This window comes from Cyrtonyx montezumae, unplaced genomic scaffold, assembly GCF_038088225.1.
Source record: "Cyrtonyx montezumae isolate F1298 unplaced genomic scaffold, pur_monq_1.0 scaffold_13, whole genome shotgun sequence".
NCBI lineage: Eukaryota > Metazoa > Chordata > Aves > Galliformes > Odontophoridae > Cyrtonyx > Cyrtonyx montezumae.
The window spans coordinates 24,642,073-24,666,965 of NW_027071859.1; the positions used below are offsets into that span (position 1 = coordinate 24,642,073).

A 24,893-nucleotide genomic window follows, 5' to 3' on the forward strand; every position below is an offset into this window, starting at 1 on the left:
CAGTTTTCATGTAGTTGGTTGGGGTTAAATTTTCATGTAAGACCTTTATAACATAATTTTAATATACTAAGTGAAAAATAGTGGGGTAAAGACTCCATTGCCTAAAAATAGTTGCTTGCTTTGAGGTATTTGGTAGTTCCTGTGTGAGTGGGAATGTAATCTTTCTCTCTCAGTGATGGGCCCAGGTCCGTGCTCCTGAGCTTTCTCAGCTTTACTGGTGTTGGCAGAAGCTGACCACAACTTTGCACTTACAGAGGGACAAAGATGTGCACTCACAGTCTACTAACCAGATTCCACAGCACCCCCTGCACCGCAGTTCTTTAAGGGTTAGACAACTTGGAGAGAGATGTTTCGCTTTAACCTTGTTATAAGCACCCTGTAAAAGTGGCAGCACTCTGATGTTGATAGAAGAGCTAGTAGTAACTTAGCATACAGTTTCTTTTTGAGATAGCTAGAAAGAGAAATGATTTTAGATATGCTGCAAGCTGTAATAAGCCATAAGCAGATTTTTTTTAGTAATTTTGAAATACATTAAGAATTCTTAACACAGCAGAAAGAATTTACTAGTTTCTTAGGTGTTTCATAATTTGTAGCTTATTTTCTTATGATATTTTTCTTGTCTTTCTATAGGGCTGAAAGACACACAGGACTCTTCATGGATATAGTTGATACATTTAACCATTTAATTCCTACTGAACACTTAGATGATGCCCTATTTCTAGGATCCAACCTGGAGAATGAAGTCTGTGAGGACTTTAGTACAAGTCAGAATGTCTTAGAGGATTCGCTGAAGAACATGCTCAGCGATAAGGATCCTATGCTAGGATCTGCAAGTGCCCAGTTCTGTTTGCCTGTTTTGGATAGCAATGATCCCAATTTCCAGATGCCTTGTTCAACAGGTAAATCTTACAATTTTTTAAGATTACAGTTTAAAATACAGTAATACTTTAGTGCCAATCCTTTTACCATAATGTAGAAACAGTAACTTGGGATTTCTGTCTCTTCCATGCCCCTCTTGTTGTGCTGTTTACATGCTTTGCATGTACAACATGCGGTCCTTTTTAATCTGGTCATACAAGGATGGGTAAAGCTCCCAATCTGGATCAGAAGTAAATTAGGCTTTGACTTGAGTGCGTGTGAATCACAGTTAAAATTGTTATGTTAAGGAAATCACAACTGTGCCTGCTTAGTGGAGTTACTAGGTGTTCTCAGAAGTGTGATAGTTTGAGATGAACAATAGGAGCATTTGAGGTGAATCGGATTGCTTCTCTGATGTCAGGGTTACTTTGTCAGTGCTGGAAGTTCTACTTCTGAGTTGATACTGAGTGTTATGTTCTGGCTGTCTTCAAGCAAAACGTTGGAACAGTAATACAGCTTTTGGTTGTTGTTTGGGAACACCTGATTTGGAAACAGTTTACAACAAAGTTTTAAATAAAAATCGTGTTGGGAGTTATGGGGCAGTTTTGAGAGATTGGAGAAAACTCTTCTAATTTTGCAGAAGGGATGGGAGAAAATTACATTCTAAAAGGACTTATATTGTAAATAGTAGGATTTTCTAATGTGACTGGAAGTTTTGAATTTTTTTTTTAGGTTCGTTGTTGAAAAGTGTTGTAAATTAGTACAGATCATACTGACTTTTTTTCTATTAACTTATATGAACTATTTCTGAGAATCTTGACCTTTTCCCAGTATATTTTGTTTCTACAAACTGACTAAATTCTCACCTTCATTAGTTTGAGTGCTGTTGTGGCATAGAGATTAATTTCTGTAAATTGAAGTTGCTACTGATTGAAACAGTGACACAGTGAGCTACAGAACCAAAAGAGGACTTTTGGTCTTTTACTGCTTTAGTACAGTATGATTTGATAACATCTTTAATACTTCTATTTCCTCTTGTAATAGTTGGTGTCCTTATACTTTTTCGTCTTTAACCTACCAAAAAGCATTGAATCGTTTTTATCATGCATCTGCACATTGAAACCAATTTTACTCTATGATGTTTCTTCCTGGTTTCATATTGGCATATCTCTGCCATTATTTTGTAAACCTAACCAGCTTTTAAATTTTTTTCATTCACTCAGAATACAGCTGGATGTTTTGGAAGTTACAGGAAGATATTCGGGGGCTTTACGGCACACTAGCTAAATATTTCTCCTCAAAGTGATGAGCAATGGAATAATTAGTACTACTGATGTTTAAATAATCACATCTGTCTTTTAACATCAATTTTTAAGCTTGTTATCCTTTTAAATAAGTGAGTTAACTCGTTTAATTGTGGCTACTCTTTCAGGCTGTAGGGAATCAAAACTGACTTAACTTGTGCTTAATTCTTTAATTCAGTATATTTATTTATTTATTAAGACTGAAAGCAAGAGTACAATCGCATTTCAGTATGTAAATGAAGGCATACAATTGGGAATTAATGTAGTAGGGATCTGAAAGAATGTTCTTGCTGTTGCTTGTTCTTATAGATCTTCCTAAGAACTGTCTTTATTCTGAGTTGGTGGGACCTCAGTATTGTTGCTGTTGTTAGTTGTGATGTTTTGTTGTTTTAGTAAAGAAGAACAGTTATTGGTTCGAAGCAATTTTTCTTCACTTGTCTTTATTCCTCAGGACTTATTTAGTTTGTCTGAGCCTTGGTGATTTAAGGCAATCTACCTGGTCTGCCATTAAGAATTCAGTTGTAAATGATAGTGCCCTTTTCCAGACTATGTGCATGAAAGCTCATTTCTACTCGACCATTTAGGAAAAAAAAAGTGTTGGAACATTTCCAACATCTGGAAAAACAAACAAACATAGTTTTCCCCACTAAATTTGCCTATACTTAAAGATCTTCACTTAGGTCTGTGATCTGCCATGCAGAATGGTAACTTGCTATCCTCTGATCCATGCAGCTTTTAAGTGTTTTTTTCCTGTGTAGGGTTTTTGTATGAATTTATTCTATAATGAATTAAGCAGTGTGTTTAGAGAATAGTGGTTTATTGACTCTTCACTTATCTTTTCCTTAAGATAATTTTGTTGTAATATTTTTCTGTATCAATTTGTTAACCAGGGCACAACCTTGGAAATAGTGCTGGGGGAGGGTTTGTGGTGTTTTAGGCTAAAAAAGTTAGATAATGATATTTCTTTATTTGAATTCTTCAGGGAATTTTGTTTTTAGTCCTGAAGATGTTTTTAGTTTTTTTTCAAAGGCAGGAGTTTATTTTTTTGCAATTTATTTTAGACTTTGAAACAGTATTTTAAAAATCCTATATCATGGAACAATTTAAGAGAGAGCAAAATGTTTGTGAAAATGATCAGCTCTGAAGTACAGCAAAGGGCAGGTTTAATATGCTTACTGGTCTCTGAATAGCAGAGAATGTTCTCTATATTTGTGGGTTTTTTTTTTAAGTGGTGAAAATGCCACGCTTTGTTCTGTTGCTCTGAGCAAGCTGAAGAGATAAAAGTATAAATAGTTGGACTGAGGTGATTTGGGTGATGTGGGATTAGGTCTCAGATAAATTGAAGGAGCAGAAGGCATAGCTTACTAATACGTGAGAGCTTAATTTGAGCTGAGTTTTAGACTATTTATAAACCTATGCACAAGGTGAAATGCTGACTTAAAGTAGAAGTTGTTCTACCACTTCACTACAAGAGCACTGACTTACTCGAGCAAGTATGTAGAAGAGTAACAAAGCTGGTGAAGGCGCTAGAAAACAAGGAGTTATGAGGAGTGACTGAGGGAACTGGCATTGGTTAGCATGGAGAAGGGAAGGCTGAGGGAAGTCCTTATCTACAACTGCCCGAGAAGAGGTTGGGGCAAGAAGTTTCTCAGTCTCCTTTCTTGGATGGCAAATAATAGCAACCAAGGAAAGGCTCTCAGGATTTGCCAGAGGAGATTGGTTGGACATTTTTAGAAAGTTTCTTCACTGATGAGGTGGTGAAGCATTGGAAGAGGCTGCTCAGGGCAGTGGTAGAAGTCCTCTTTGCTGAAGGTTATTTAAGAGATATGTGGACACGGCTCTAAGGGACGTTGTTTATTGGTGGGACTTCATGGGTCAGTTTGATAGTTGGACATACTAATCCTGAAGGTGCTTTCCAATCTCGATGATTCTATGATTCTGTATCTTTATAGCTGAGGTTGAGTACATTTCTGTGATAAGAGCTTTGAGAAGAGCAGGTGTCAGGCCTGTGGAACCACTTAACAAATGTGTAACTTTTTTTTTCCACTGGTTTCAGTTATGGGTCTGCATTCTGCCCTTTTGCTTACTGTTGGGTTGGCATCAGTTCTTGATAAGCGTTATTTACAGACCCAGTACAAAGTTATTACTTACCAACGTTGAACACTGAGTCTTGCTCAGCTTCTGTGTTTATATTGCATTCCATTCACCTGGAATAACCTTTCTGTTGCTGCTGAGCTCTTTTAAAGGTGATGATTTAACTGTATGTGATGGATGCTGATAGCATCTTGGCTGAATGTCCTGTAAACAGTTTAAGTGCTTGTCTCTAAAACAGAGCTACTTCAATTTAGTTTTAATTTCCAGTCACTGCTTGTTAGTGTAATTTCCACAGAAAATGCTCAAATTATTCCGTAGATCAGATTTATATGTGATTCTTGTGGGAAGAGTAGTAGCATCATAGTCAGCAGTACCAGTGTCTGACACGTACCAAGGGGGCATGAGGATATCTGTTGCCTGGGTATTAAAAGGAGGAACTTTGTCACTGCCTTGTCCTGAATCCGGATTGTGCTGAATCTAAATTCTTTTGTTGATGCTCAATTAGAGGCATTATTGATCCTAATCCACTCTGTGACTGCTGTGTAGTTACCACAAAGTATTGGAATGGGATTGTCTTGTTTAGTGTTGATTGAATGGTTGGATGTTTGGAGGGGAAAAGATCCTTTCCAGGCCTGCTAATGACTTTGAGTAGAAATGGAAGTAAATTTCATTACTTTTTTATAAACTAGAAATTAGCATTTGTTATGCTGAAGTCCTTTTAGGATATGTCTGAAAAGTGACTGCTAAACAGTGAAGATGTAGTTAGGTCACTGGTTTGAGAGATTAAATGAAGCAGATACCTGTTTCTATGGCACGCTTAGGAAATTTTTTTAATAATCAAGGTACAGCCTGTTGGAAAACTTTAGTCCTCACTGTGGTTCTTGGGAGCTTAGTAGTAATGGAAGTTGCTTACTGTGACCTACTGAAGTAGGTATTGGCACTAAGACCTAGTGTCACTAGGAATTGATAAACTGCTGTCTTTGCCAGTTAAAAGACAGAATTTGATGAAATGAGTGTTTCATTTTATTCTTGAAAGCCTCAGTACATGGTATAGAGTACACCTAGGTGTGTTTCTGTTTCTGTTCATCTGTATGGTAAGAATGTGTTAGTTTTCCCAAAAATGAAATAATGAGTGCAGGTAGATTATGTGGAATAGCTCCCAGTTTTCCTTCATGTTTAGATAATGTGTGATGTGGTAGGTTCTTTATGTATTGTTTTTCCTTCTTATTTTTCTTTAATCAGAAGTGGAAAACATGAAGTTTATGATATGACATCTCTCTTTAGAGCAACGTGTTTTTCAGTCTTGTTCCGTAGTTCAGTGATCTGTTATTTCTTGCTGTAAGATATATGGAAATTTATCCACTGATGTTGTAAGTTTGTGAGCTCAGCAGATCAGACTGAAACCCCTCATAGCTGAGATCATATGGTTTCATCTCATTGCAGGTAACACGGTGATTTGCCACCAAGCTGCAAAGATGTTGACTTGCAGTCAACAGCTGCAGAATGGGGATTGTCGTCTTGTGTTGCTGAGTATGATTGTGTGCGTATAAATGAATGCATAATGGAACTAAATCAGCGGTGTTCATACCAAATGGGTTTCTTTTAGCTCTCATAATTCTGTAGTTCTTCAGGACATCATTCATGGGAGCAATTTGATGTATTATGTGTGTATTACATATGTAGTAGGGTGAACGGGATTTGATTTGCCTAACATACAGTGATGTTTCTGCATTGTGTAATGAAATCAAACTTTTAACTAGTTTGTTTAAGTATGCTTATCACAGAAGTATTTCTGATAAATTATGTGGAAGACTGGCCCTGTAGGAAAGTGTGCAAAGGCTATTGGGAACTGTTGCACTTTTTTCCTGTCCCTGTGGACTGCTACTTGGAAAAGGTTTGCTCCAGGTGTAGTCTGCTCTTTCCAGCTACAGCCTGTGTGTTCATGAGTACTGCTGAAAGCAGCATTACTGCTGCTAAAATTGTGATCACGTACTAAATGTTTGGAGCCAAAGTGATTGTTCTGACTACAAATACCTTTTAATAGCAGGCTGGATGTTTTAGGTACTTCAGGCTCTTTTCCCTAGAATGGAACATACATCTAATTTTTTCCTCCTTGCATAGGAAGTAATTTTGAATTTAACTTCTAGATTGCAACCCAAAATGAGCTGCAGTTTCAGTATTTTTACCTTTTTACCTTCCTTCCTCCAAGCTGCACAGTGTCTTGTGACCAAGGTGGTAACCTTTCTGTATAAAATTGAGATTGGTGTCAGATTAAGAATTTGGACAATCTTTTTTTGCATACTATTTTTTGTAGGTAATGAACTATCCATTTTCTCTACTGTTGGTCCTTCTGAAGAGTTACTTATTCTTTGGAACACAGAGTGGGGTTGAATCTATAGCAGCATTACAGAGCAGGAATAGTGGGACGTTATTCCATGTCATTAGCTAAGCAGAGGAAAATCAGTCCTTATATCTACAAAATAAAAGCTCTAGTTCTATACTCGAAACTTAACCTTGTCAAAAATCTGAACATTTGTCTGATTTTGGCTGAAGGTAATTTCAAAGATGTTGCTGATATTTTAAGTATTTTCTTCTCCTTTCCTTGCCTTCCTCCATCAAATAAGGCCTGTTTTCCTCAATTATTAATTGGTGAAGAATTTATCGTAGTTTTGTTTTAACACATGGAAAATGTACTTCAATTTGCAAATATTTTTATATGCTGTTCTTTTGACTGTGACCCTTTGTTTCCTTCTTTGCAGTTTCTTCAGTTGTATTGTAGTGTCCACCTTTTCTATTCTGATAAGATTTTTCCTTAATTTTCCTAATTCTTACTTGATTTTCTATCACATATCTTTCTTAGTTTCTGTAGGTACGTTGTACTGAGATAATCTCTAGATGTTTATTGATAAGATAACCTCTTTCTGTCTGCTTTGATTAATTTCGTCTTTCTAAATCTGTATCTCTACCTCCTCTTCCCTTTCATAATTCAGTTTTCTCATCTCCCCTGTATCTGTTACTGTTCTTTGTTGCTTTTTCCTTTCCCAGCAGGGTTCTATGTTGAGTGCTCCTCATCCCCCCTCACATGGCTGTAATAACTGAGTTGTAGCTCAGGTGGTTTGAAATAAACAAGATTCTGTGCTTCAAATTCACTCCATAAAATTAAAGCTGCAGCACAGAGTCTTGTAAGTATGAAAATACTTTCATTCTAATATTTCAAACTGTCAGTAGTAATCTGCGTGTATCCCTTGTGTTAATGAAGAAGGGTTCTTGATTATATTAACTTGTATAAGAATGTGAAATCTAGGGCTTTAGTGAGCTGTGAAATCTGTTCTAGAACTGTTTCAGAAGTTGTCTGAATAGTCTTTATTTGTCATGTTATCTTCAATAGTTAGTGTAGTTTGCATTAAGGATCAGAAGGAGGTGTGGGTGGTCTTTCAGCAGGCTGCACTGATGCCCCAGCTTTGGAGACTTTCAGGGCGAGGCTGTATCAGGCTCTGGGCAACCTGATCTAGCTGTGGATGTCCATGTTCGTTGCAGGGAAGTTGAACTAGATGACCTTTAAAGCTCCTTTCCAAGTCTAAGGATTCTGCGAGTCTATAATTTTGTAGGACTGTCATTATAATAAGGCAGACACCTAAGTGTGGTGCTGTTGAAAGTATGTAATCTTTCAGAACACAAGAATGGGTATCCTGAGTTGAGATAAGGATCCATCTTGTTCTGTTTCTGTGTTGGACAATGGCCAGCCTTAGATATTAAGGGGAAAATAAAGTCTGATATGGCAGTTAGTGTCATATTTTTCCCAGTGTGTAGCTTATAGTAAATAAGTAATTTAGGAATGAGTAGAGTAACACTAGCTTATCAGTATTGTGCTGCGTGTGTATGATATCTGCTTGAATATGTTAAGATAGGTTTGAGGCTTGAAAAGAGGCAACAGTCATTTCCAGAACTATGCTTTTCTTCTAACCAGAAGTAATACAATGCAGTAAATAAATAAGATGGTTAAAATTAAATGAGTGACAGTAATTTGTCAGCTGAAGAAACTCCTAGCTTTCAGCTCCTGACAGCTTTCTAATTACAGAGGTGCAGAATGCAGTTCACCAGGTGCCAAGCTCAGTTTTACTTTAAAAGGCTATTTAAGAACTTTCTCGTGTTTGAACTTGAGAAAAAAGAAAAAAAAAATCTGTTAATTCTTCCTATCAAGTAATTATGGGTTGTATGACAGTCTTGACTGGCCTGATTATTGATCGCTGCTTGGCTCTAGCAATGTTTTACAATCTTGTTTGTTTGTTACTTTATGCTTGCTGTTACAGTAGCTTCTCAAGGGAGCTTTTAAAGTAGGAGTCCACAGATTTTCATACACAATCTGAAAATTCTAACTATTCTATTAGCTTCTTGCTTTTTTGGTTTCTAGGATAAAGACATTAAATCCAAGCAATCTTAAGTAAGGAATTGACAAAAGATTTTGGGAGCTTATGTCTGTTGTTTAAGTTTGCCTTTAAAATTCTCCTGCTTAAGTGTCTTGGTAGTGAGGAATAGGCTAACTTGCTTAGTTGGAGTCTTGTGTTGTATTTGTCAGACTCTTCTATGTGTTTTTATATAATTGCTTGGGTGTTTGGCTTGATCTCACAAATTTCGCATCCTACAGGGACCAGGATTCATTAATCACTCATAGGATCTTGGGATAGGAGAGGCTACCATTGCAGAACCAGACTTAGAGAAGGTGAGGAGAATGGCTGGTACAGTGGCCTGACTGCCTCTTAGGAAACCTATTTTCAGGAGCAACCTCTGGGATCCTTCTCAGGTTAGTGGAGGATAGGAATTGGACAATGTTCTCTGACTCTGACTGGGAGATTAGTGCATGCTGCACTCAATACCCTTCAAAAAATGGGTTGTAGATGAAGATGTGTGATGTGGGTGGGACTTGCAGTTTTGAAATTATATCTTACAAGGAAACTCTGATTTTGTAGTCCATTGTTCTTATGGATCAGCTCTTTCTACTGTTTTTATTCACTTGGTCTTAAATGAGAGGGGGCAGTGAGGGACAGCTGATCCTGTTAAGACTGGGGGCGGGCATCCTATGACACAAAAAAAAGTAAAAATGTGAGTCCACCAGAAGGCTACAAGGACTATACAGAAATTTTAAGAATTTGGTGATAGCTTCTTCTATGCTAAAACTGCCTCACATGGGAATTTTGTCTTACCTTTTTTCCCCCCTTTTTGTTTCTTTTTGGATGGCTAATTTACTTATTTTTTCCTGTCTCTTTCTCTGCCTTGCTTGGCCCTACAGCTGCAATACGTTTTGTTCATTTTAAGTTTTAGGCTCTATCTTGTTTTTGTTTGTTTGTTTGTTTCTTTGTTTTTTTTTCCCCTCAGTTATTGGTCTTGATGATATTATGGATGAAGAAGGAGTTAAAGAGAGTGGTAATGACACCATTGATGAAGATGAGTTAACCCTACCCAACCGGAATTTGAGGAGCCGTTTGGAAGAAACATCTGTTGCATCACCCAGAAAATCACCACGTTTAATGGCACAAGGTGGTCATTCAATAGGTTATGTTTGTTTGTCTCTTTACATTCAAGGTCAACTGAATTTTTGTAATCCCTTCTTAATGTTTATAAATGATAAGTAAATTTTAATATTTGATTGTGTGAATTAGAATACAGGCTTTTTGAGATATATATATATATATGTATTAAACTGGAGCTAGAGTTTTGTATCAGTAAGGTGTTTTTTGGATAAAATTCCTCTATAACAAATATTCTTCCTTGCGTCCTGTAGCTATCAAGCTTATTTTATAGTTTTGATCTTTATACCTAAATCAGATTATCAGTGTGGTTCTTTAACAAAACCATGTAATGTTTTCAAATAATATTAGAAAATTAAGCTAGCATGGCTCTTTATTTTGGATTAAAAATTTTAATTCTGTTATTATTTTCATGCATTGTTTTAAATGAAGTTACAGTAATAGTCTTTCATACGGACATCTCAACAAGCTTAATAGTTACTTCAATTACATACTTAAATTCTGTTTTATTTTATGATTGCGATTTGTAATTAATGCTGTTGGTTATAATTAGGGATTTCTAAAACTTACTCAGCTTGAAGAGTTACTGAGAGCTCTACTTCTTCCTCTGTAGAGTATATTGAGTTTAAAAGATAAAATTAATTAATGGAGAAATGGGAATTCAAGGAAGTCTGTATTATATTCACCAACTTTGTAGGTTTTTTTTTTTAATGCAGTGGAGTAGATTGCATAAAATTTCAAGAGATGTCAAGATGTCATTAAGTGAGGCTGTTGCTGACTTTCAGATTCATATATTGTACTTTCTAAAAACTTTGTAAACATTACAGCTATACTTCTAATCACAGTGTAACCTGGATGTTGGTTTTTTTTACTTCATGTAGAGTAGATAAAGTTGAATGCTAAAGTAGTAGTGAGTTTTGATGCTTTTTTCATATGCTATTTGGAATTGTAAGAGCTGTTAGAGTAAGGGAACCCTTGCATTCAAACTGTTGTGCTTTTCTATTATAATTTATTAAAACTTAAAATTCAAGTTTAGTGAAACAACTTTGTGTCTGGTATTGCAAATGAGGCTAAATCACTTCTGTTCTAGTTTATTCTTGTGTTTGCAAATAGCAGTATATAGTAAAGCATTTCTTTTTACCTTCATAGAGCCGGTCCGGAGTTTGCGACAGAGCACACTAGCCAAGCGTTCAAATATTGCACCTGTAGCTAGTACCAAGAAGTCATCTGTAAAAAGTGGATCTGCCCCCAAAACAGGACAGAAACAGCAAGAGAAGAGTCCAGCTAAAGAGGCGGATGTTGCCACACCCCTGAAAGTAGAACAGCCTAAAGAAGTTAGGCGAAGTACAAGGCGGTCAGGACAGACAGAAGGAACGGTAGCAGCTTCCCAGAGTAACACAAAAAGTATTCCTGGTCCTGAGGGGGTAAATGAAGTTAAGTCTGAACCCCTTGAGCAGACAAAAGTTGAGGAAACATCCCAAGAGTTAAGTTCTAATCCTACAGGAGCTTGTACTCCTCCTACAGAAACAAAGGAAATATCAGAGATTGATACAAAGACTGAGTCTGGGAATGTTGATTCAGTTTCTTCAGCATCTGTGGATACTGAAATTTCTGTGGTTAATGTTGAAGCAAATGATGTGACTGAATCAATAGGCTCTGAACCTTCTTCAGAAGAAAAGACTGAAAATAAAACAGAGGAATTAGAAAAGATAACAGAAGAGCAAAGTGGGATAACTGGAAAAACTAATGATCTGTCTACTGTTTGTATGAATCAGAGTGAAATTGATGAGACCTTTTCAGATTTGTCAGGCTCCGTAGAAGATGGGGTTGAATGTAGATTGAGTTCCTGTAGTGTGGAAGTCCCTGATACAAATACGCTGTCAGTAGAAGAGTGTGTAACAGAGCCTGTAGATGATGTTAGAGGACTGGAAAAAACTGTAACTTCATCAGAGAAATTACTGGACAGTACAGAGTTGGATAATAAAGACTTGAAAAGTGAAGAGTTTGCTTCTGTGGACCCAGGAAGTAGCATTTTAGAAAGTACTGTTCTTGACCATACAAGCCAAAATGTACAGCAACAGATCAGTAGTACTACGGTAGAAGACTCTGACACCTTAAAATTTCAGGTTGATGATAAACAAATTAACATTCCATCAAAATGTGAAAAGAACATGAAACCACGGCAAAGTAAATCTGCAGTAGAAAATAAGCAAAATATGACTGTGGGTACTGAACAAAAAGCAGGTGCAACACAACAAGATGTGAGGCATTCAAGAACAAGACCTGATCTTGCTGTTTCAGGTCTTCACAGTTCATCTTCAGCAAGTCTCAAACGGAGTGCAGATGAACAAGAATGTCATCAGCATCCAAATAACCCTGTTAAAATTAGGAAGAAGCAAACTGATCTGGCTTTGAAAACGAAGAGCCGTCTTACAGCAGCCACAGTGAAAAAGCAGGCCAGTACAATGCTGAAGAAAATACCTCGAGTCCAATCTTCTGGGCTGGTACATAAGTCATCAGTTCGGAGAGCAATTGAAAAATCTCCTACTCAAAGTAGTTCTAAAGATACCCACCACTCTGGGCACCCAGTACCAGGGCATATTTCAAGTCTTGGTCAAAAGCAAGCCCAGAAGCACCAGCTTGCTTCTGCGCTAAAAAATACTAGCTCAACAAAAGAAGAGATAGAGACAAAAGATGCCTCTATGGTAGAACATCTGAAGGAGGATGATAAAGACAAAAACAAATCGAAAAGAATTGATAAGAATCTTCAACCTCGCCAGAGAAGAAGTAGCAAAAGTTTTTCACTTGATGAACCCCCGTTGTTTATTCCAGATAACATTTCAACCGTTAAACGGGAAGGCTTGGAACATACCCCTGCTAGTGAAAGCAAGCATGTTTGGGTGCCCAACAAGCAGTGTGGCTTTTGCAAAAAGCCACATGGCAACAGGTGTGTGTGGCTTTGTGCCTGAAGAGTTATTTATTGTTGGTCTCAGAAGATTTTATTCCTCTCAATAAATGTTCCTTACTGCTCATAGCCAAACAAAAGCATAGCCTTGTAATGGAAGCCTGTCTGTAATTCTGTGAATTGGTTTCATTTGCCCTCGTACACTTTCTCTCTTAATTGGAACATTAGAAACTAATTTGGCTATACATTTTTACTAGGAAAGTTTTGTTTGCAACTCAGCCATAATGTTATGTATCCTCAAATGAAGTTTTTTTTTTTTTTTTTTCCCAGAGATCAGCCAGCACTTTCTGTGTTACAGATTCATTTCTTTCCGTGTGCTGCTTAAGTTATAGGTTCACCATCTACCAAAGTTGAATGGTTGTGTACATATGATTTTTAGCTATTGGAACTGGGATTCTATTGTGTAGAGGTGAAGAGGGGAATAACAGAATGGGATTGGAAGCAGAAAAGGCTGGGTAAAAACATTACAAAACTTTCATACAGACATACCTGAAATTCCTTTTATATGCAACCTCATTTGCCATTTAAAGTTGATATCCCTCTGTCACTAAGTGAAATGAAAATGCTCATTATGTTCCAATAATGAGCTATCAATCCAGGAATAAGAATTCATTTATTATCACTTCTTGTGTTTTAGACTTGTTCTCTAATAACTATTTTATTTTTTCTCATTTACTTTCCAGCTGTAGGAACTGTGTCAGTGTTCTTAAAAGTATAATGCCAGGTTTGCTCTGCTGTGTTGGTAAGAATTAGTTGGTAGGAGAGGCAATTAAACTGTTCCATGTACTTTTGTTTAGAAAAACATTGTTAGAACTTGTTAGTGTTTATGCCTCTATAATACTGTTTTACTTTATGCAGTTGGCATCTCTCAGTTTAAGCCAGAACTAATCAGTTTGAAGTAAAAGTAATGTTACTGCACATATACTACCTATGTTTTGGTCCAGGAATAAGTACAGCAAAGCAATTTGGCATTGTCAGGTTTTAGTGCTCTTAGAATGACATAGAACAGTATAATATTTGGATGACCAACTGAGGTCATAGTTGAGAGTGCCATGAATTTTCACACATTATGGTTACTGGTATCCCTTCTTATTGTCAGGTTGTTGTTGTGTGGGTGTTTTTTCTGTTGTTGTTGTGGTTTTATTTTTTTTTTCAGGCAGCAACAACAATGTGTCAGAAATCTTGATATGACCAGCAAGTTTCAGCAGAAAATTGAATTATCTGAATTTAGGAAGATATAGGGAATGTGATTGGTATGTGCTAGTGGAGTGAGGAAGCTTGCTTTATTGGGCCTTCTGCTTAATACTAGAGGAATTAAGACTAGTCTATCACATTTCATTGACGCTTTTAAAAAATTATTATTTTTTTCATAAACCTTTCTGATTCTCTTAATGTTGGTACAGTTCAAGAAGAAGCAAAACTTGTATCTGAAGTGTCTTGGTGTTTTTATATCTGGTTAATTATTGGTACAAAGCTAAGCAAACATTTCCAGTATAGTACAAAAAAAAGTTTCGTAGTTTTGATGTGTTTCCAAGTGATGAAGATTTCAAAATTATCCAGAGAAATGTTTTTCCCCCTCCCCTTAGTTCGCTTTGTGGATTACTTTTCAAGTTATTTTTGTTTTCCTTATGTAATAGTCTAGTTAAGCAGCCTGCTTTGTTTACTTCTATGTTCATGGTATAGGAAAAGGAGGAAAGGGGTGACATGGCAGACAAATATTTTACAATAGCCCAAGTTCGACAAATCACAAAGACAGGGCTAAGATCTGAAACAATATAAATCCTGTTCACTTTAGAAATTTTTTAGTTTTGTGTTACAAATTACCTGTAGAAAAAGTTGAACTGAATTTGCAGTCTTGAGTTGGTAAATAATACGTGTAAGAGCTTTGCAATATGCCATGGTAATGAAACACTCTTAGAATTCAGGCTACAAAATAGTAGTCACTTTTGAACCCTTTTATCTTCCCTGAAATAAATACAAGCTCACCAACTTATTAATGTAATACTAAGCTTGGAGAATTGACTCAGGTCAGAGAGAATGTAGGAATTGTTTCATCAGCCTTGTTTGTGTAGAGAATCCCCAAGAGGGATACTTAACAGGCTTTTCACAGCCCCAGGGTAATCTTCCTGTGCTATGCTACAAGAATAACACAAGATGGATGTTACTTTTGAGTGCTGTTTTATTTCAGCATCAACTCTTGGAGAAATTGTATCCAAGTTTCTACATTTGTCCACATTCAAAGTTGACATTCGCTTACCTTGTACAGATAATAGAGGGATTTGATTGGGAAGGGAGGAGTCCATCCTTGTGATTTAGATGATTAAAAGAAACTTTCAAGTTATAGTGTGCCTTTTCTTATAAGGGTTGTGCCTGTTTCTTAATGTTGATAGATCTGATTATTGTTCTTGCTTTGAGCAGTGACTATTATATTCTGCTTCCTACTCATCTTGATGCTTATAATCTGGAACCAGTGTTGCTGAATTGTATTTTCTGTTGCCCTTCCCCATAAACTGGGTAATTGGTGTTTGACTTAACAATTGGCTGTTATAATCTGTTTGCTTGATGGTATTCTCTTGATTCCCATTCAGATTTACTTTTGCACAGTAACTAAAAAAGTAATTGTTCCTTCAAATGAAAACTAAACTGTGTTTCTGGGTCAAGTCAGGTAACTGATGTCTCTTTTTGTATTCAGTAATTTTTATCACATGGAACAGTTTTATCTGCTCAGAGCAAAGTTTGAATTGTTTTTTGTTACTGATTGTAGTATTTCTTTCAACTTGTTTGACTTTACCACTGATTCGGTAGTCAGATATTATTCTTGTCAACTAGTAATGTAAATCACACACACAAGTTTTCATTCATCCTTATGTAGATGAAAAGTGTTTGTCTATATGTGTATTGCATGAAGATTTTACAGAGTTCAAGCAACGCTGAAAACAGTAAAGTTTATCACAAATGTAGAAATTACTTTTCCTGAAGACAGATTGAAGATATTTAATACAAGAAAAAATTATTTAATTTCCTGGCATAGAGGTAGATGAAGATGCTCTGCTTATGCAGATTTCTCACTCTTCTATCCTTATTATACGTTTCTCCATTTTTTCCTTGTAAATCTTTGATAGACTCCAGCTCATAAGCTGAGCTGATTTATTTCTTAGACAGATAGAAACGTAACAGAGCTTTTGCAGATCCTCTCCTTTGTCCACCAACTTAGGTTTAATCATTCATAGTACATAGCTTGAAATTTTCTGTTTCTAAACAGGTATTCTAGAAAGCATTATAGAAAGCAAAAGGAAATTTATATTTTTAGCTGCTTTCTGGTAATTTCCTCTTGATTTCTACAGTTCTAGCAAATCTTTTTTTTTTTAAAGTCCATTTTGGTGTTGCGTTTTGACGATGCAGTTTGTGTGGTTGGAGTACCAGGAATTCTCAGAGCTCACAGATAAGCTTAGTAGTACAGGACAAGAGTTCTACTTAGGGTCATCTTTTTTTCCTGCGTTTCAGTTATAGGAAGTGGAAGAAAATTTACTAATGCTGTAAAAGGCAATTGTAAAGGTGTAGAATTTGATTTAGCAAAGATAAAGTATTCTGATGTCTTGGAAACAGAGTCATCAAAAAGTTACTGTACAGCCTTAATATGCAAAACTACTTCAGCTTGTGTGTAAAGTTTAAAAACAAACAAATGGAAAAAGAAAAAAAAATCCAAGAAAAAATACCCACCCACAACTGGAAATTTTTTCTATAGTTAAGTTTATTAGGACTTCTTGAAATAATACTATTACTTGAGTAAAATACTTGGGAACCGGGGAGTCATGCAATTTGTGCAACTGGTACTAAAAAGAATGAGTGAGTAGAAAGATAAAAGGATCTAAACTCATAACCACCCTTTAGTGCATATGTTTCTAAGAGTAGATGCATCAGCAGCAAATGAATTGTTGTGACAACATATGGAATAGTAATTAGAATAATTATGCCTTAGTTCTGGCACATATTCATTAAATAGTATTAAACTGTAGATGATGTGAGATGTCATCGACTTATAGTTGTGGATGATGCTTTTAGGTTTTCTTCCTACTGCTCTTTTCTGTCACTCTGAAAAGTGTTGCATTGTCAGAAGCCCTCATCATCCATATGCTATTGTTTCTATAGCAAAATTAAATTTCAGTATAAACAAAACAGTGTTTGTAATATGTCATTAAAAAATTCAAGGGCTTCAGTTTGTTTCATACTCACAGCTGTGCCATTTTATTAGTAGTTTTTTTTAATACAGATTCTGTTAATTTGCTGCAATCCTAGTAGAATTATTATGAATACCAGTACCAGTAGAGAGTCAAGAAGTAGTTTGAATTGTCTAAAATACATAGTTTTATAAAATATTTGTATGTACAGTTGTTAGAACTAATTCTGCAAAATGCAAAACATAGATGTAGCACAAGTAGCAGGTGGATCTCTAATACTATTTTAACAGGCTTATGGTTAGTATTAGGAGAAGTAGTCAGTTTCTTCATGGTTTGGGGAAGATTGAGGATTTTGTTTTTTCTCTCACTTGAGCCTGTTCTTTTCATTTACCTTCTGTTCAGGCAGCATAGGGTTGTCTGTCATAGTTGGCTTCCTTTTTGGAAATGCTTTTGTAACATGAAAAATGGCAAATCTCCTTTAAAGGAGAAAGAAGCTTGTATTATATAAAAGGAGTTACTCAAACTTGATAATTAGGAAGTAAGAATTTTCAGTATCTTTTTCCTGTGCTGTGCCCTCCATGTAAAGACTTCATGATAGTGTTTGAAAACTGCTAGTCCTTGTTTCTAGGAGATTAAAAACCTGAAAGAATCATTAATCAACTGTATTAAACTTGTATGGAGAGCAAACAAACAAAAACTCTTTATGTGCTCTGGTAACAGGATTGTGCACTTTTTTTTTGTAACCATTTGTTTCACTGAGCTTTGAATTGAGCCCATGCTATCCTCATGTGAAACATAAGCTGTGCTGAAGCTGCTGTGATATCTTCCTCAGTCTCTATGGGAATAAAGTGGGTTGGTTAAGGTTAAGCCCGTCACTCTTTCCTTCTAATAATAATTTCCTTTTTGAAGGAAATTATTTGCTGTGTCAATGTACCTTATATTATTAATTAATCTTAAAGTGCTGATTATGAGCTTGTACAGAGCTGTTCTGAGAGCTCCCATGATTTTGTTTTACTTGTAAGTATATTTTTACATCAAACAGTTGTTTTATGAACAATGCAGTTTCTTCCCATGTTTTAAAATCTTATTTCACCATAGTTAATTTCTCTAGAAACTTTTTTTTTTCTCATATGTATTGATTGTATGTAAATTAATTTTAAAACCTGACTGTGTATTTTGAAAATGTGATCCAGACCTGAGTTTTTTTTATCTCACAGATGAATTTAATTTACCAAACTAACACTAAGGAAAGTCTCCTAGACTTAAAAAAGATGTTGGAATGTTTGCTTCAATTACTGTCTCTTTTCATCTATAATCCATTCCTTTCTGATTTTTGAAGGTGCATCTTTTTAAACTGTTGTATGGAGACTGCCAAGAATTCTTTGAAAGAAATGAAACAATAAAATATTCCATATAAAGGTCCCAGTAATTGTAATACTTTCCACTGTCACCTGTCCATGAACAAAACATTTTTGGATTGAAGACATGTAAAAGCAGTTCTGATCTTCTATTGAATGGGGGATGATACAATATTTTAACTTTTTTTTCTCTTTCAGCTTTACATCTTCCACTCCAGCCTTACAACATGGGTAAAACTCCTGCTCTGCAACTTGAAGCAGTCTACATTCAGAAACTTTGGTGTTTTAAATAGTCCAAGATACCAGAACCTCTTCAGTCACAACTGACAGCTTTGCAAGAGAGCATCTTTGATCCTTCAAGCGAGGCTTCAATCATGTCCCCTTTCAGTTTTTGAGCATTACACTGTCACTTTTGTTATCCAAATATTATTACTGTTACAAATCATAATTCCATTTTGTGTGCAGATGATTGAAACATAAAAGATGGAAATACAGCCTTATAATACAAAGAATTTCTTACATAACTTGTGTCAAAATCATATGTTCTCTCTCAGCCTTGAATCAGACTTTCAGTTGATCAGTGTGAAAACAGTGAAATTTTCAGGCAGGCAGCACTACTGTTATCATTTTGTATAACGAAGTTAAAGCCAGATGATTGTAAACACTTAAATTTTGTTAATCCTTCATGGATGTTTCCAGATTCTCTTTGTAGTTTTAGTTTCTCAATCTGAAGTTTTATTATGCGTGTTTAAATACAGTGCAGTTGAAACTTTATTGTAAAGACAGGAATGAACCCAATTACTCTGTCTTCAGCAGTTTCATTAAGATGGCTCAAATGATATTTCTCCATCTTGGTATATATTCTTTGTAAAGAATTACCTGTTTCTGAGCAGAGTTCATTGGCAGTGGGTTTTTTTTATTTGCATAAAGATGTAGAAACAAAACCAACTAAGTACACTTGTAAATATCTTTGAAGTTGGGCTTTTTGGAATCATGTTGTTCTTGGAAGCCTGTGCCTCTGCTCTTCTGCTTGCTTGCCTTAAATTACTCCTATTCAGTAAGGTTAAACTACTAAAAAAAAGACTTAAGACTTAGAAGATGAAATCACCTAGTTCAGAGTATGGGATAGACCTTTATAATATGCTCTCCAAAAGTTAAAGCCTTTGTCAAAGGAAGGGGAAGGAATAAAGTCTCACTTCACTTATTGCTGGGCCTGAAAATAAAGATATAAGACAGTGCTTGTTTGGTGCTCTACTGATGTCACAAACCATCCCTTTTGCCCACTTGCTATTAGTAAGCAAAGCTGCAAATTGCACATGCTGTCAGTTTAAAGATGAAGTTGTACAGCATTTTGTCTGTTTTAGTCTCTTGCTCATCTGTACTTTTTTTTGTTAATTTAATCAATTTTTGAAATATTAATCAAAATTTTAGATTTTAGTTTTGGTTGCAGAAGGATGCAATGTGCCCTGCTCATTTAACAAATTAGATTCCAGTGCTTGAGTTTACAAACTGAAAAAAAAAAAAAAAAAAAAGTTTAAATAAAAATTCAAGTAGTATTTGCAGCTTCAAGACTGTGCTTTCTTGGTTTCCTTCAGTTTTTAACTAGAAGGTATTCATCCATCAGTACAACAAAATATTTGCTTTGATCTTATTCCGACTCTAGAAAATGGTTTAGGATTTTTATAACCAGTTTTTGGTCTCCCCAGAGTTTTAGTAATTTTTTTGCGATGATGCACGATGTATCTTGTGTCAAGCGTCTTCTTGTAGATCCTTGGAACTGTGACATAAGAACTGTGAAAAAGGCATTCATGCTGAATTTCCTACCATCATGTTTGGCTTTAGGTTCTCATAAAGAAGCAGTCATCTTTGGGTTAAATTTCTGTCACTTCTCTTTTGTTTTCCTGTTATACTACTGTATTTCTGTGGTGAAGAAAGTCAGAAGCACCTAACAGTAATATTACCATTCTTATGTCTTGCTTTGCTGGAACGTATATGTGAAGAGATGGCGGTACTGGCAAAACTTGAAGGAACCTGTGCCTTCAATATCTGAAACAGCTGAATAGATAGCCAGATATTTTTGTTAGTCATCAGTAATACCAATAAATGTAGCTTAGGAAAAAAGAAAAAGAGGAAATAGTGTTCTTCGTGAGCTAGGTTGTAAGAACTGTTTGCTCACTAGATTTGAAACAACAACAGTATAGGCTACTAAGGCTGGATGTGACCTGTTCCTCAAATACCTGGAGCTTTAAAGCTAATCAGACCCGTTTTGCATCAACTTTTTTTTTCTTCAACTGAATTTAATCCTGATTTACTTTGGGTAAGTAAGGACGGAAGATAAAGCCATCGTTATTTTCTGGTCTTGCATTTCAAACTTCTGCAGCTAGACTAGGAAGATTCTTCATCTCTTGAGGTAACTTCTAGTTTCTTGAATACAGTACCAACCTCAAACCACCTGGAGAGTTCATCTACAGTTTTTGTGGATGAGAATTCCTCTAAGCATGTTTTGTAGCATGCACTCAGTCTTTCAAAGTAGGTAAGTCAGCAAGTAGCAGGTCCTCATCTTTACAGGAGCACATGTACATTAGGAGTCTTAGGGTCTTCAGACTTCAGATCAGTCATCTATGGGATTTAAAAAGAAATTGTATATAATTTTTCAGTACTTATGAAGTCACACTTTTCATTATGCAATCACTTGCAGTCTTTCTGCATTTTCTTCTGCCAGGCATTAAGATACGTAATGATATATCATGTAAATATATATTACAAAAAAAATCTAACCAGGTAATGCAAGAGATCTTTTACATCGTGTTGAAAGCAGATCATTAGTACTTGCATTAAGTGAATTTTTAATAAGAAATTATTTTAAAAGCAATTGCCTCCAGCTGAGTGAAACAAATGTATTGACATTTACCTGTTTAACTCTGAAATTCTACTTTACTCAACAATAGTTCCTCAGAGAAATTGCATCTATCAGTGCAATTAGGGACCAGTGATACCTACTGAAATTTCAAAATAGCTGTAGCAAAATCATTGCTTTTGTTTTAGAGCAGGTGATATTAATAACACTTTGAAATGCAATGTGTGTTAAGTCATATTTGCTTTAAGTTGGTGATATCGTTTAAGTAACTGTGAGAAGAAAAGTCCTTTAAACAGTTCTCATTTTTGTGTTACAAGTATGATTTAAGAGGCTGCTACCTTGAACACAGAAGTGACATAGCTAATTTCAAGTAAGCTAATAACTACAAACAGGCCAGGTTTAGTGGGAAGCCAAATTCCTGGCCCCAAGTTCACCAGCAATGAGGGAAAAAAAGCAGCTTTCTGAAAACAGATCTGTGCTGTTTGTATTTCTCAAAACATTTAAACACATCTTACTGCACTGGAAGGCTAAGTCGTACCAGTTGATAGAATTTCTACTGTGAGTTTGGAGGAAATAGTGCATGATGCGCTCCTGCAAGAAAACGTTTCAGTCTTCTCAAACATGAATTCAGTGGTTTTGAGTTTCGGAGAAGTTTTTTTAATAGCATTTTGTAAAAATTCTGTTGCTATGACTTGAGGACAGGTTACAAATTCATAGTGAGGTTGTGATATTCTCTTGGACTATTGCAAAAAGGCAAATGAAACCACTCAAACCCACAAATACAGCTATTTCTCAGATCATATGATGTTGTAAGGCTGGAGATGGATGTAAAGCTACAGAGAAAATCGTTTATCAGGTAAGAACAAGTTGCTGAGATGCTCCAATGAAAGCAAGTGTGAGGCATTCTGATTGAATTGCTACTTTTGTTTTTGTTTAAATATGCTAATCTGTTTCTTGCTTTGTTTTCAGGTTTATGGTAGGCTGTGGTAGATGTGATGACTGGTTTCATGGCGATTGTGTTGGACTGAGTCTTTCTCAAGCCCAGCAGATGGGTGAAGAAGATAAAGAATACGTGTGTGTGAAATGCTGTGCTGAAGAAGACAAAAAGTCGGAGTGTTTGGATCAGAGTGTTCTGGATACTCAAGTGAAAACTGAAAGCCACAAGGAAGAAAAAACAATTGAGTATGAAAAACCAGGGATGTCAAAGCAAGGACCAACATGTAATCTGAATGTAACAACTGAAAAAGGAAAGCAGGCAGAGGACACAGGGAAACACAAAGTAAAAATTTTCAAACGAGTAAGTCTTACTTAATGCTTAAATTCTTTTTTGTTACTGAGGGTAGAGGAAGTTTTATCCTACCCCCTTGTTTAGTAGTACTGCATTGTAAACATTTTTGAATCTAATATGAAACTTGTCTGTTACTGTTTTCATAACTTCATTTTCAGGCAGGTTCAGCTGTTCTGAGGTATTATTTGATATGCTTCTCTCATAGACAGAAGGGTGTGCATAAGTGGGTTCTGTATATTTCTATCTGTTTAAGCAAAATACACTGTTAAGAAGCAGCTCTTAACCCTTCTCACCTGAGAAAGAATGCATAACAAATGTAATAAGTAAGAGGTTACTATCCTGTAGATTTTCCCATGTTACGTAACTTGCATAAACTAGTGCTGTAGCCTAGGATCAAAGGATAGCCAGATGGTTTTGAACATTCTATTCATCTTCTGAAGTAGTTAGTCAATTTTGCCTTCAACTCGAATCACTTTTATAAGGCGTCTGTCGATTTACTATATTATATAAAGCATTCATCCTTTAAATATGGGTGAAAACAGAATTCTAGTTTTGACTATTTTAACTTTATATTTGATTTAGAAGAAAATGCTTGAAGTTTTAATTAGTGTCTTTCTACTTTTTTTACTTACAAGAGCAGCAAGGTGACTTGCTTTTTATTAAACTTATTTAGTGCTTCAACATACTATATTTACCATAACTTATTCACAATTGATCACTTTGTTTTATTTCTGCATAGTAATGCTGTGATTCTGATGTTTAAGCTCTTCTGTTCAGTTTTGATCAGGTTTTGTTTTGATTTATTTTCTTTTACTTGTACTCTGTAATCATATGTAACTTCCCTGTGGATGCATGGCTAAACCTGGCTAAGGGAAGTTCATTGGTATCCCTGACCTTTTAAGACAGCTGAACACAGTGTGTTTTTCAACATAAAGCTTAACTGCAAATTGCGTATGATGTGGTTTGAGCCAGTTTTTCAAGGAAATTGTCAATCAGTAGATGGTAGTAATTTGGGATATTGTTTAGTAACTTCTAAGGCACCATTGCGTAATGGTGCTTGTACATCTGGGGAGCTTTATTATACTGTATACTTTAAAATGAGAAAAATACATGGGAATTATGCCATGATTCATCACAGCATTCAATCAAATAATATCCTGTAAATGTCTGTTTCAGGAATCTGGTGATGGGAAAAACTTGTCAGAATCCAGAGACTCAGATAATAAAAAAGGCCAACATGTTCCTGCTCGTAAAGCATCCCAAACTGCTGTAATTCCTCGACGGACATCTGAAGAAAAAAGTGAAAAAATTAGTAAAGAGTCACTAAGTGTGGTTGAGAAGTCCGCGAAATCAGGTAATGAATTGGAAAAGTACACCATGCTGTAACTGACACAGACATTGAAGGACGATGACCTTCTTCGTAGTATCAATTTTTAAATATTTTATTTGTGCAAGTGATTTTTCAGTTGAAATTTTATTTGAAAGGTGGAGGATACATATTTTCTCTCAAAACAAACCTACTTGGATCCCCCACCTCTCTTTCAGAAAGCAGTAATGCTTATGTTCATGGTAATTCAAAATTCCTGTGATCTGTCTCTGAAATTTTAGCGGCAATGCTAGTGAGATTTTACGAGAACTGTCTTTAAATCCTAAACTCAAACTTTGGATTCATGACTAAAAAAACATGTTTTTTTGGTCTTTTGTCAAATTTGACATTCTAGAAACTTTTTTTTTTTCTGGAAGAACTGAAAATGTCAGGATTAAATGTAAATCTAAATGTAAGTATTTGATAGTGAATAGCATCCATTAGACCTCAGGTACCTTACTGATCAAGTTCTTAGTCACAAAATAGCTGATGACCCTTCTAACTGCATATTGCATGGGTGAAACGAGTTTTTGGCATCTGTGAAGTAATTGAATTGTCCTAAAATATATTAACTGAATTGGGAGGTGACAAAAGGTCTCACTGATGAGTTCAGGATAGGAATTAATCTATCACTTCTAAACAGTATGGCTTGGTAATCTTCTTTAGGGCAATTAGCATAAAAATGGATAAGCAGTGAGTTTGTCTTAAACTTAACTGCTTTTTAGGATGCTTATAGAGGCATTGTTTATTGCTAATCCTGCTTATCATTTCCCTGTTATGGGATTATATTTTCACATAGTTGAAATTTCTCCTAAATATTGCTTGCATTTTGGGAACTTAATATTTCCCCTGACACACTCAGGTTTCATGTTATTTATAAAAAGATTTCTTCATAGGAGATGATCAAGTAAATACACTGAGCTAATAAAAGTGTTATTAGAGCTGCTTTACTTAATAAGTCTAGCATATCAATACTTTAGATCACAGTATAAAAGTATGACAGCAGTTTCCAGTCCTTACTGCCTTTCTAGTGAGGAAGGAGAATTCATTTCTTGGTAGGGATGATTGTCACATTAATTACACAGCTGATGCTCCAAATA

At 35.7% G+C, this 24,893-nt stretch overlaps 1 protein-coding gene across 6 annotated transcripts in view; it reads left to right on the forward strand.

Annotated features, from left to right (window-relative positions):
- Positions 1 to 24,893, forward strand: part of PHF3 (PHD finger protein 3) — a 46,865-nt gene that overhangs the window by 8,253 nt on the left and 13,719 nt on the right. The window contains exons 1-6 of one of the 6 annotated variants that reach the window (XM_065730856.1): positions 833 to 899; positions 8,902 to 9,057; positions 9,630 to 9,791; positions 10,931 to 12,728; positions 22,109 to 22,436; positions 23,604 to 23,781. In XM_065730856.1, coding sequence (XP_065586928.1) covers positions 9,650 to 9,791; positions 10,931 to 12,728; positions 22,109 to 22,436; positions 23,604 to 23,781 — 2,446 coding nt within the window. In that variant the 5' untranslated portion in view covers positions 833 to 899; positions 8,902 to 9,057; positions 9,630 to 9,649. Of the gene's footprint in view, positions 1 to 630; positions 900 to 8,901; positions 9,058 to 9,629; positions 9,792 to 10,930; positions 12,729 to 21,778; positions 21,996 to 22,108; positions 22,437 to 23,603; positions 23,782 to 24,893 lie in introns of those variants that run through there. The other 5 variants (XM_065730860.1, XM_065730855.1, XM_065730858.1 and 2 more) reach the window with 5 other exon arrangements.